The sequence below is a fragment of the Hyperolius riggenbachi genome, chromosome 9 (genome assembly GCF_040937935.1).
Source record: "Hyperolius riggenbachi isolate aHypRig1 chromosome 9, aHypRig1.pri, whole genome shotgun sequence".
In the NCBI taxonomy this organism is placed as follows: Eukaryota; Metazoa; Chordata; class Amphibia; order Anura; family Hyperoliidae; genus Hyperolius; species Hyperolius riggenbachi.
Genome location: NC_090654.1, coordinates 1,816,197 through 1,828,201, shown reverse-complemented (window position 1 = coordinate 1,828,201; position 12,005 = coordinate 1,816,197). Strand labels below are relative to the sequence as shown.

Below are 12,005 nucleotides of genomic sequence, written 5' to 3'. Positions count from 1 at the left end.
GTAAGCAGGGGAGGGGACAGCTGCAGTGTCAGAGAGGTGTAAGCAGGGGAGGGGACAGCTGCAGTGCCAGAGAGGTGTAAGCAGGGGAGGAGACAGCTGCAGTGTCAGAGAGGTGTAAGCATTGGAGGAAACAGCTGCAGTGTCAGAGAGGTGTATGCAGGGGAGGAGACAGCTGCAGTGTCAGAGAGGTGTAAGCAGGGGAGGAAACAGCTGCAGTGTCAGAGAGGTGTATGCAGGGGAGGAGACAGCTGCAGTGTCAAAGAGGTGTAAGCAGGGGAGGGGACAGCTGCAGTGCCAGAGAGGTGTAAGCAGGGGAGGGAACAGCTGCAGTGTCAGAGAGGTGTAAGCATTGGAGGGGACAGCCGCAGTGTCAGAGAGGTGTAAGCAGGGGAGGGGACAGCTGCAGTGCCAGAGAGGAGTAAGCAGGGGAGGGGACAGCCGCAGTGTCAGAGAGGAGTAAGCAGGGGAGGGGACAGCCGCAGTGTCAGAGAGGTGTAAGCAGGGGAGGAGAAAGCTGCAGGGACAGAGAGATGTAAGCGGGGAGGGGACAGCTGCAGTGTCAGAGAGGTGTAAGCAGGGGAGGGGACAGCTGCAGTGTCAGAGAGGTGTAAGCAGGGGAGGGGACAGCTGCAGTGTCAGAGAGGTTTAAGCAGGGGAGGGGACAGCTGCAGTGTCAGAGAGGTGTAAGCAGGGGAGGAGACAGCTGCAGTGTCAGAGAGGTGTATGCAGGGGAGGAGACAGCTGCAGTGTCAGAGAGGTGTAAGCAGGGGAGGGGACAGCTGCAGTGTCAGAGAGGTGTAAGAAGGGGAGGAAACAGCTGCAGTGTCAGAGAGGTGTATGCAGGGGAGGAGACAGCTGCAGTGTCAGAGAGGTGTAAGCAGGGGAGGGGACAGCTGCAGTGCCAGAGAGGTGTAAGCAGGGGAGGGGACAGCTGCAGTGTCAGAGAGGTGTAAGCAGGGGAGGGGACAGCTGCAGTGTCAGAGAGGTGTAAGCAGGGGAGGGGAGAGCTGCAGTGTCAGAGAGATGTGAGCGGGGAGGGGACAGCTGCAGTGTCAGAGAGGTATAAGCAGGGGAGGGGACAGCTGCAGTGTCAGAGAGGTGTAAGCAGGGGAGGGGACAGCTGCAGCGTCAGAGAGGTGTAAGCAGGGGAGGGGACAGCTGCAGTGTCAGAGAGGTGTAAGCAGGGGAGGGGACAGCTGCAGTGTCAGAGAGGTGTAAGCAGGGGAGGGGACAGCTGCAGTGTCAGAGAGGTGTAAGCAGGGGAGGAAACAGCTGCAGTGTCAGAGAGGTGTATGCAGGGGAGGAGACAGCTGCAGTGTCAGAGAGGTGTAAGCAGGGGAGGGGACAGCTGCAGTGTCAGAGAGGTGTAAGAAGGGGAGGAAACAGCTGCAGTGTCAGAGAGGTGTATGCAGGGGAGGAGACAGCTGCAGTGTCAGAGAGGTGTAAGCAGGGGAGGGGACAGCTGCAGTGTCAGAGAGGTGTAAGCAGGGAAGGAAACAGCCAAGGACAGCTGCAGTGTCAGAGAGGTGTAAGCGGGGGAGGGAACAGCTAAGGACAGCCGCAGTGTCAGAGAGGTGTAAGCAGGGGAGGGAACAGCCAAGGACAGTTGTAGTGTCAGAGAGGTGTAAGCAGGGGAGGGAACAGCCAAGAACAGCTGCAGTGTCAGAGAGGTGTAAGCGGGGGAGGGAACAGCCAAGGACAACTGCAGTGTCAGAGAGGTGTAAGCAGGGGAGGGAACAGCCAAGGACAGCTGCAGTGTCAGAGAGGTGTAAGCAGGGGAGGGAACAGCCAAGGACAGCTGCAGTATCAGAGAGGTGTAAGCAGGGGAGGGGAACAGCCAAGGACAGCTGCAGTGTCAGAAGTGTAAGCAGGGGAGGGAACAGCCAAGGACAGCTGCAGTGTCAGAGAGGTGTAAGCAGGGGAGGGGAACAGCCAAGGACAGCTGCAGTGTCAGAGAGGTGTAAACAGGGGAGGGAACAGCCAAGGACAGCTGCAGTGTCAGAGAGGTGTAAGCAGGGGAGGGGAACAGCCAAGGACAGCTGCAGTGTCAGAGAGGTGTAAGCAGGGAAGGGGAACAGCCAAGGACAGCTGCAGTGTCAGAGAGGTGTAAGCAGGGGAGGGGACAGCCAAGAACAGCTGCAGTGTCAGAGAGGTGTAAGCGGGGGAGGGAACAGCCAAGGACAACTGCAGTGTCAGAGAGGTGTAAGCAGGGGAGGGAACAGGCAAGGACAGCTGCAGTGTCAGAGATGTGTAAGCAGGGGAGGGGAACAGCCAAGGACAGCTGCAGTGTCAGAGAGGTGTAAGCAGGGGAGGGGAACAGGCAAGGACAGCCGCAGTGTCAGAGAGGTGTAAGCAGGGGAGGGAACAGCCAAGGACAGCTGCAGTGTCAGAGAGGTGTAAGCAGGGGAGGGGAACAGCCAAGGACAGCTGCAGTGTCAGAGGGGTGTAAGCAGAGGAGGGGAACAGCCAAGGACAGCTGCAGTGTCAGAGAGGTGTAAGCAGGGGAGGGAACAGCCAAGGACAGCTGCAGTGTCAGAGAGGTGTAAGCAGGGGAGGGAACAGCCAAGGACAGCTGCAGTGTCAGAGAGGTGTAAGCAGGGGAGGGAACAGCCAAGGACAGCTGCAGTGTCAGAGAGGTGTAAGCAGGGGAGGGAACAGCCAAGGACAGCTGCAGTGTCAGAGAGGTGTAAGCAGGGGAGGGGACAGCTGCAGTGCCAGAGAGGTGTAAGCAGGGGAGGGGACAGCTGCAGTGTCAGAGAGGTGTAAGCAGGGGAGGGGACAGCTGCAGTGTCAGAGAGGTGTAAGCAGGGGAGGGGACAGCTGCAGTGTCAGAGAGGTGTAAGCAGGGGAGGGGACAGCTGCAGTGTCAGAGGTGTAAGCAGGGGAGGGGACAGCTGCAGTGCCAGAGAGGTGTAAGCAGGGGAGGAGACAGCTGCAGTGTCAGAGAGGTGTAAGCAGGGGAGGGGACAGCTGCAGTGTCAGAGAGGTGTAAGCAGGGGAGGGAACAGCTGCAGTGTCAGAGAGGTGTAAGCAGGGGAGGGAACAGCCAAGGACAGCTGCAGTGTCAGAGGTGTAAGCAGGGGAGGGAACAGCCAAGGACAGCTGCAGTGTCAGAGAGGTGTAAGCAGGGGAGGGAACAGCCAAGGACAGCCGCAGTATCAGAGAGGTGTAAGCAGGGGAGGGGACAGCTGCAGTGTCAGAGAGGTGTAAGCAGGGGAGGGGACAGCTGCAGTGCCAGAGAGGTGTAAGCAGGGGAGGGGACAGCTGCAGTGTCAGAGAGGTGTAAGCATTGGAGGAAACAGCTGCAGTGTCAGAGAGGTGTATGCAGGGGAGGAGACAGCTGCAGTGTCAGAGAGGTGTAAGCAGGGGAGGAAACAGCTGCAGTGTCAGAGAGGTGTATGCAGGGGAGGAGACAGCTGCAGTGTCAAAGAGGTGTAAGCAGGGGAGGGGACAGCTGCAGTGCCAGAGAGGTGTAAGCAGGGGAGGGGACAGCTGCAGTGTCAGAGAGGTGTAAGCATTGGAGGGGACAGCCGCAGTGTCAGAGAGGTGTAAGCAGGGGAGGGGACAGCTGCAGTGCCAGAGAGGAGTAAGCAGGGGAGGGGACAGCCGCAGTGTCAGAGAGGAGTAAGCAGGGGAGGGGACAGCCGCAGTGTCAGAGAGGTGTAAGCAGGGGAGGAGAAAGCTGCAGGGACAGAGAGATGTAAGCGGGGAGGGGACAGCTGCAGTGTCAGAGAGGTGTAAGCAGGGGAGGGGACAGCTGCAGTGTCAGAGAGGTGTAAGCAGGGGAGGGGACAGCTGCAGTGTCAGAGAGGTTTAAGCAGGGGAGGGGACAGCTGCAGTGTCAGAGAGGTGTAAGCAGGGGAGGAGACAGCTGCAGTGTCAGAGAGGTGTATGCAGGGGAGGAGACAGCTGCAGTGTCAGAGAGGTGTAAGCAGGGGAGGGGACAGCTGCAGTGTCAGAGAGGTGTAAGAAGGGGAGGAAACAGCTGCAGTGTCAGAGAGGTGTATGCAGGGGAGGAGACAGCTGCAGTGTCAGAGAGGTGTAAGCAGGGGAGGGGACAGCTGCAGTGCCAGAGAGGTGTAAGCAGGGGAGGGGACAGCTGCAGTGTCAGAGAGGTGTAAGCAGGGGAGGGGACAGCTGCAGTGTCAGAGAGGTGTAAGCAGGGGAGGGGAGAGCTGCAGTGTCAGAGAGATGTGAGCGGGGAGGGGACAGCTGCAGTGTCAGAGAGGTATAAGCAGGGGAGGGGACAGCTGCAGTGTCAGAGAGGTGTAAGCAGGGGAGGGGACAGCTGCAGCGTCAGAGAGGTGTAAGCAGGGGAGGGGACAGCTGCAGTGTCAGAGAGGTGTAAGCAGGGGAGGGGACAGCTGCAGTGTCAGAGAGGTGTAAGCAGGGGAGGGGACAGCTGCAGTGTCAGAGAGGTGTAAGCAGGGGAGGAAACAGCTGCAGTGTCAGAGAGGTGTATGCAGGGGAGGAGACAGCTGCAGTGTCAGAGAGGTTTAAGCAGGGGAGGGGACAGCTGCAGTGTCAGAGAGGTGTAAGAAGGGGAGGAAACAGCTGCAGTGTCAGAGAGGTGTATGCAGGGGAGGAGACAGCTGCAGTGTCAGAGAGGTGTAAGCAGGGGAGGGGACAGCTGCAGTGTCAGAGAGGTGTAAGCAGGGGAGGGGACAGCTGCAGTGCCAGAGAGGTGTAAGCAGGGGAGGAGACAGCTGCAGTGTCAGAGAGGTGTAAGCAGGGGAGGGGACAGCTGCAGTGTCAGAGAGGTGTAAGCAGGGGAGGGAACAGCTGCAGTGTCAGAGAGGTGTAAGCAGGGGAGGGAACAGCCAAGGACAGCTGCAGTGTCAGAGGTGTAAGCAGGGGAGGGAACAGCCAAGGACAGCTGCAGTGTCAGAGAGGTGTAAGCAGGGGAGGGAACAGCCAAGGACAGCCGCAGTATCAGAGAGGTGTAAGCAGGGGAGGGGACAGCTGCAGTGTCAGAGAGGTGTAAGCAGGGGAGGGGACAGCTGCAGTGCCAGAGAGGTGTAAGCAGGGGAGGGGACAGCTGCAGTGTCAGAGAGGTGTAAGCATTGGAGGAAACAGCTGCAGTGTCAGAGAGGTGTATGCAGGGGAGGAGACAGCTGCAGTGTCAGAGAGGTGTAAGCAGGGGAGGAAACAGCTGCAGTGTCAGAGAGGTGTATGCAGGGGAGGAGACAGCTGCAGTGTCAGAGGTGTAAGCAGGGGAGGGGACAGCTGCAGTGCCAGAGAGGTGTAAGCAGGGGAGGGGACAGCTGCAGTGTCAGAGAGGTGTAAGCATTGGAGGGGACAGCCGCAGTGTCAGAGAGGTGTAAGCAGGGGAGGGGACAGCTGCAGTGCCAGAGAGGAGTAAGCAGGGGAGGGGACAGCCGCAGTGTCAGAGAGGAGTAAGCAGGGGAGGGGACAGCCGCAGTGTCAGAGAGGTGTAAGCAGGGGAGGAGAAAGCTGCAGGGACAGAGAGATGTGAGCGGGGAGGGGACAGCTGCAGTGTCAGAGAGGTGTAAGCAGGGGAGGGGACAGCTGCAGTGTCAGAGAGGTGTAAGCAGGGGAGGGGACAGCTGCAGTGTCAGAGAGGTGTAAGCAGGGGAGGGGACAGCTGCAGTGTCAGAGAGGTGTAAGCAGGGGAGGAGACAGCTGCAGTGTCAGAGAGGTGTATGCAGGGGAGGAGACAGCTGCAGTGTCAGAGAGGTGTAAGCAGGGGAGGGGACAGCTGCAGTGTCAGAGAGGTGTAAGAAGGGGAGGAAACAGCTGCAGTGTCAGAGAGGTGTATGCAGGGGAGGAGACAGCTGCAGTGTCAGAGAGGTGTAAGCAGGGGAGGGGACAGCTGCAGTGCCAGAGAGGTGTAAGCAGGGGAGGGGACAGCTGCAGTGTCAGAGAGGTTTAAGCAGGGGAGGGGACAGCTGCAGTGTCAGAGAGGTGTAAGCAGGGGAGGGGAGAGCTGCAGTGTCAGAGAGATGTGAGCGGGGAGGGGACAGCTGCAGTGTCAGAGAGGTATAAGCAGGGGAGGGGACAGCTGCAGTGTCAGAGAGGTGTAAGCAGGGGAGGGGACAGCTGCAGCGTCAGAGAGGTGTAAGCAGGGGAGGGGACAGCTGCAGTGTCAGAGAGGTGTAAGCAGGGGAGGGGACAGCTGCAGTGTCAGAGAGGTGTAAGCAGGGGAGGGGACAGCTGCAGTGTCAGAGAGGTGTAAGCAGGGGAGGAAACAGCTGCAGTGTCAGAGAGGTGTATGCAGGGGAGGAGACAGCTGCAGTGTCAGAGAGGTGTAAGCAGGGGAGGGGACAGCTGCAGTGTCAGAGAGGTGTAAGAAGGGGAGGAAACAGCTGCAGTGTCAGAGAGGTGTATGCAGGGGAGGAGACTGCTGCAGTGTCAGAGAGGTGTAAGCAGGGGAGGGGACAGCTGCAGTGTCAGAGAGGTGTAAGCAGGGGAGGGGACAGCTGCAGTGCCAGAGAGGTGTAAGCAGGGGAGGGGACAGCTGCAGTGTCAGAGAGGTGTAAGCATTGGAGGGGACAGCCGCAGTGTCAGAGAGGTGTAAACAGGGGAGGGGACAGCTGCAGTGCCAGAGAGGTGTAAGCAGGGGAGGGGACAGCTGCAGTGTCAGAGAGGTGTAAGCATTGGAGGGTACAGCCGCAGTGTCAGAGAGGTGTAAGCAGGGGAGGGGACAGCTGCAGTGCCAGAGAGGAGTAAGCAGGGGAGGGGACAGCCGCAGTGTCAGAGAGGAGTAAGCAGGGGAGGGGACAGCCGCAGTGTCAGAGAGGTGTAAGCAGGGGAGGAGAAAGCTGCAGGGACAGAGAGATGTGAGCGGGGAGGGGACAGCTGCAGTGTCAGAAAGGTGTAAGCAGGGGAGGGGACAGCTGCAGTGTCAGAGAGGTCTCAGCAGGGGAGGGGACAGCTGCAGTGTCAGAGAGGTGTAAGCAGGGGAGGGGACAGCTGCAGTGTCAGAGAGGTGTAAGCAGGGGCGGAGACAGCTGCAGTGTCAGAGAGGTGTATGCAGGGGAGGAGACAGCTGCAGTGTCAGAGAGGTGTAAGCAGGGGAGGGGACAGCTGCAGTGTCAGAGAGGTGTAAGAAGGGGAGGAAACAGCTGCAGTGTCAGAGAGGTGTATGCAGGGGAGGAGACAGCTGCAGTGTCAGAGAGGTGTAAGCAGGGGAGGGGACAGCTGCAGTGTCAGAGAGGTGTAAGCAGGGGAGGGGACAGCTGCAGTGCCAGAGAGGTGTAAGCAGGGGAGGGGACAGCTGCAGTGTCAGAGAGGTGTAAGCATTGGAGGGGACAGCCGCAGTGTCAGAGAGGTGTAAGCATTGGAGGGGACAGCCGCAGTATCAGAGAGGTGTAAGCAGTAGAGGGGACAGCCGCAGTGTCAGAGAGGTGTAAGCAGGGGAGGGGACAGCTGCAGTGTCAGAGAGGTGTAAGCAGGGGAGGGGACAGCTGCAGTGTCAGAGAGGTGTATGGAGGGGAGGAGACAGCTGCAGTGTCAGAGAGGTGTAAGCAGGGGAGGGGACAGCTGTAGTGTCAGAGAGGTGTAAGCAGGGGAGGGGACAGCTGCAGTGCCAGAGAGGTGTAAGCAGGGGAGGGGACAGCTGCAGTGTCAGAGAGGTGTAAGCATTGGAGGGGACAGCCGCAGTGCCAGAGAGGTGTAAGCAGGGGAGGGGACAGCTGCAGTGTCAGAGAGGTGTAAGCATTGGAGGGGACAGCCGCAGTGTCAGAGAGGTGTAAGCAGGGCAGGGGAAGGCTGCAGTGTCAGAGAGGTATAAGCAGGGGAGGGGACAGCTGCAGTGTCAGAGAGGTGTAAGCAGGGGAGGGGACAGCTGCAGTGTCAGAGAGGTGTAAGCAGGGGAGGAGACAGCTGCAGTGTCGAGAGAGGTATAAGCAGGGGAGGGGACAGCCGCAGTGTCAGAGAGGAGTAAGCAGGGGAGGGGACAGCCGCAGTGTCAGAGAGCTGTAAGAAGGGGAGGGAACTGCAGAGGACAGCCTTGTCTATTATCTGCCTCGTATACAACATATGTTTTTGTGTTTATCTTTGCAGAATTTTTATTTGAAAATTTACTAAACAGAAATGAGCTCCTCGTCTGGTCGGTCTATTGTTGCCTTCTTCTCATGTCAGAGGAGAGTCTATTCTTCATGAAAGGACACACAGCCTATGGTATGTCAAGCCCTGTGATGTCATTATAAGCCATGTCATTATAAGAAGTCATTCTAATCATATCCATTCTTGATTTTCACATGTTTGTCTCTAAAAAGTTTTTTACATTTTGGGGTCACAATTCACCCCAACTCACTCATGTTTGATATCACTGTTTTTGATAAATCCTGACAGACCCCAAAAAAGTTATTAGATTTGTCCTAACATGTAAGGTTCTGGAGATAGAGCACATTCCATAGTTTAGATATGGGGCTTGATTCTCTAACCGGCGCTAAGCCCTAAGTGTTAGTGGGCGCAAACCACGGTGTTAGGTGGTTTGCGCCCACACAGTTGTAACAATCTTGCTCACTGCGCACGCAGCGCGGGTAATATTGCGCGCTGCTGGCCTTTAAAAGTCGCACCCGATGCGACGAAAAATGATGCATCGGGTGCCCGTTAAGCAGCGCTATGATAGGCCACTTCGGGGATACCCGATGCGTAATTTTTGTTGCTTCGGGTGCGACTTTTAAAGGCCAGCGGGTGCAACGTTACCCTCGCACCGCGCACTAAGATCGGCGCACCCGCGCTGCTCGCATAGTGCACGGGGCCGCGCGCAAAGTAGCTTTGCGCACACTAACGGCCAAAAAGGGCTTTTCTCTCCGGCGCTAACACTTAGTGCCGGTTAGTGAATCAAGCCCATAGTCTCTGTCTCAATGAGAAGGGGAGGGCTCATCTCAGGTTCCAAGGGGTGTGTGATCCCCACCCTCACACCTCCTTACTGACACCTCCTTACTGACTCAGCGTCCTGTACCTTTAATCACACAAATCAATAAGGAATCGCACACCACTGTGGAGGTGCTGGACCAGTGTGCAATACAAAAGCATTCAGGAGGTCCGCACACTCAATGATAATTACCATTCTGTATCTTGTTACCTTGACAAAGGCGACCCCACAGGGCCCTGAAACGACTGGTTGGTGTATGGAGTGGATTTGTGTCATGATATTTGAATAAAATCTGGAACTTGGTTCATTGAGTGTGCTGACATCCTGGATTCTTTTGTACCTTTAATCAGACGTCAAAATAGCATCAATCGGCAGCCAGCTGGAGGCTGGCGAATCACCAACATGGATTGCCTCTTATAAAGACTCTATTGCCACATGAACTACCAATAAGGGCCCTTTTCCACTGAGCGTTTGCGATGCTGAATCGCTAGCGATTTTTAAATTGCTAGGGTTTTGCAAAATAACTTAGGAATCGCGGTCGGTATTTTCCACTACCGCGATTTGATTTTTAGAAAAGCGTGATTGCGCCTCAGATCGAATTCTACCGCAGTGTAATGCATTGCATATGCAAAACATTGCAATCGCGTAAAAAAATGAGTGACTTTCCCAATTGCTAGTGTTTAGTAATTGCGATTGGGATTGCTAGTGGAAAGGGCCCTAACAGTATTTTGAACTGTAGTATAAGACATTCTTCCTTTTCATGTCTACCCTTTTCTAGTAACCCCATCTGCTCTGACTGACAGGTATATTTGCCTGCTGGTTGTAAAGTATATTTGTGTGTATAGTTTTACAATATGATTTTATCGTTCAGTCTTGTGCCTGTTCTGATTGTTGCTACAAAGAATCTGTCCTCCGAAGAGGCCTACTACCGCATTGTCTTTTTTTTATTATTTTCTTAATGAATTGTCGATTTGCTAGTTAGGTTCGCAAATAACCATTTTCTTCCTTCTAGGAGTAGCTAGCGGGAGTCTCTCCCCTCCCTTCAAAATCGGAAGAATGGGGGCGCATGCGCAGCACGCTCGCGTGAGGATGCCCTCCCTGTGAGCTCCGCTCCGGGACCTCCAATTTGAGCTGTAATTCGCACCCTTGCCCACCTTAAATGCTGCCTTTTTTCCTTATATGGGCTTATTACTATGCGGAGAAAGTCTAAGAAGGATAAAAAAGAATTTCCACCTCGGTACTCCAGATCGATAGCCGGATTTCTCAAGTAACTCTACCTTGAGCAGGCCGCAATGGCGGACAAAGCAACCTCCCTCAACACTTCTGGCTCCTCAGCAGCTAAGTCAGACTCCAGCGCGATCTCTGCATCGGCTAAACGCTTCTTAGAGCACAACGAGCTCTACGGAAATATTCAAAAACTGTTCCGGCAGACCTTTCTTCCCTGATACAGAGCCTCATTGCCGCCATACAGGAAGTAGGCTCCCGCGTGGACAACCTAGAGTCACGATGCGACAGTCTGGCTGATGCCCTGAAAGATGGTAAGGCAAGACTCGATCAGCATGATCTGAAATTTGCAGCTATGGAAGCAAAACTCGAGGACCATGAAAATAGAGCCCGAAGATCTAACTTACGCAATTGTGGCTTTCCAGAAGCCGTTCAGGACCTGAAACCCGCAGCAACCAACCTATTTGCGGCCTTGCTCCCACAGGTGAACCCTGAACTACTTCGTATAGACTGCATTCACAGGGCCCTATACCGCCCAAAATCGGAAGAGTGGTGGCACTGAAATTACCCGATTTCCAGCGCAAAATCGATATTTTTATTTTACCCATTGTACATACAATTGAAATTGTACATGTATGGGGGGCCATCAACCAATCTTAACCGTTTACTGTGCACACAGTGAATTAGCCTCCAGAAGTCTCTAGTGTATGAGATCGGCATGGCAACCATGGCCTAGTAATACGGGATTGGTGGGTGGTTGTCACATTACAATTCGAGATTGCATCATATATGGACCCAGTAACCCTTCTTCAATGTCACGCTGCTCACAGTCTTCAAGCCTTCAGAAGTGACTATTCCCTGAATGGTGACTGGAGCAGATCGGACGTGATTGGACTGGCTGCCATATTATGATAGCACCATTATAATCTCGGAGGATGGTGGCAGCGTTTACCTCCATTTTCAAGCAACATTGATTACTCTGACCGAGTTGAGCAAATTCGATCATTTTCCTTTTCTGGCACAGACAATCGAGATTGTACATGTATGGGCACCATCAACCAATCTTAACTGTTTACTGTGCACACAGTGGATTTGCCTCCAGAAGTCTCTAGGCCTGCATGGCAACCGTGACCTAGTAATACAGGATTGGTGGGTGGTTGTCACACTTCACTAGTGCATCCGCTACTTTGTTAATTGACGTTAAAGAGACTCTGTAACAAAAATTGCATCCTGTTTTTTATCATCCTACAAGTTCCAAAAGCTATTCTAATGTGTTCTGGCTTACTGCAGCACTTTGTACTATCACAGTCTCTGTAATAAATCAACTTATCTCTCTCTTGTCAGGCCTGTGTCTGGAAGGCTGCCAAGTTCTTCAGTGTTGTGGTTCTGCTATGAACTCCCCCTTCCAGGCCCCTCTATGCACACTGCCTGTGTGTTATTTAGATTAGAGCAGCTTCTCTCTTCTCTCTCATCTTTTACAAGCTGGATAAATCGTCCTCTGAGCTGGCTGGGCTTTCACATAGTGAGGAGTTACAGACAAGGGCAAAGCTGTTTGCAGGAAGAAAAGAGCAGCCTGAAACTTCAGTGCATGAGAGATGCAGGGGGAAAGAAACACACAAATGATCTCTTGAGATTCAAAAGGAAGGCTGTATACAGCCTGCTTGTGTATGGATGTATTTTCTATGTGTGGACATACTGTACATCAACCTACTTCCTGTTTTGGTGGCCATTTTGTTTGTTTATAAACAAACTTTTTATAAAACTGTTTTTAACCACTTTTAATGCGGCGGGGAGCGGCGAAATTGTGACAGAGGGTAATAGGAGATGTCCCCTAACGCACTGGTATGTTTACTTTTGTGTGATTTTAACAGTACAGATTCTCTTTAACAAAGTGGCTGGATGGTGTAATGGTTAAGGGCTCTGCCTCTGACACAGG

General features: G+C 54.5%; 1 protein-coding gene across 2 annotated transcripts in view; it reads left to right on the top strand.

The window, feature by feature from the left end:
- MEI1 (meiotic double-stranded break formation protein 1) overlaps positions 1 to 12,005 on the top strand; it is a 501,764-nt gene that overhangs the window by 195,651 nt on the left and 294,108 nt on the right. For both annotated transcript variants that reach the window (XM_068254993.1, XM_068254992.1), the window contains one exon: positions 8,026 to 8,142. In XM_068254993.1, the coding sequence (XP_068111094.1) occupies positions 8,026 to 8,142 (117 nt within the window). The remainder of the gene's footprint in view (positions 1 to 8,025; positions 8,143 to 12,005) is intronic.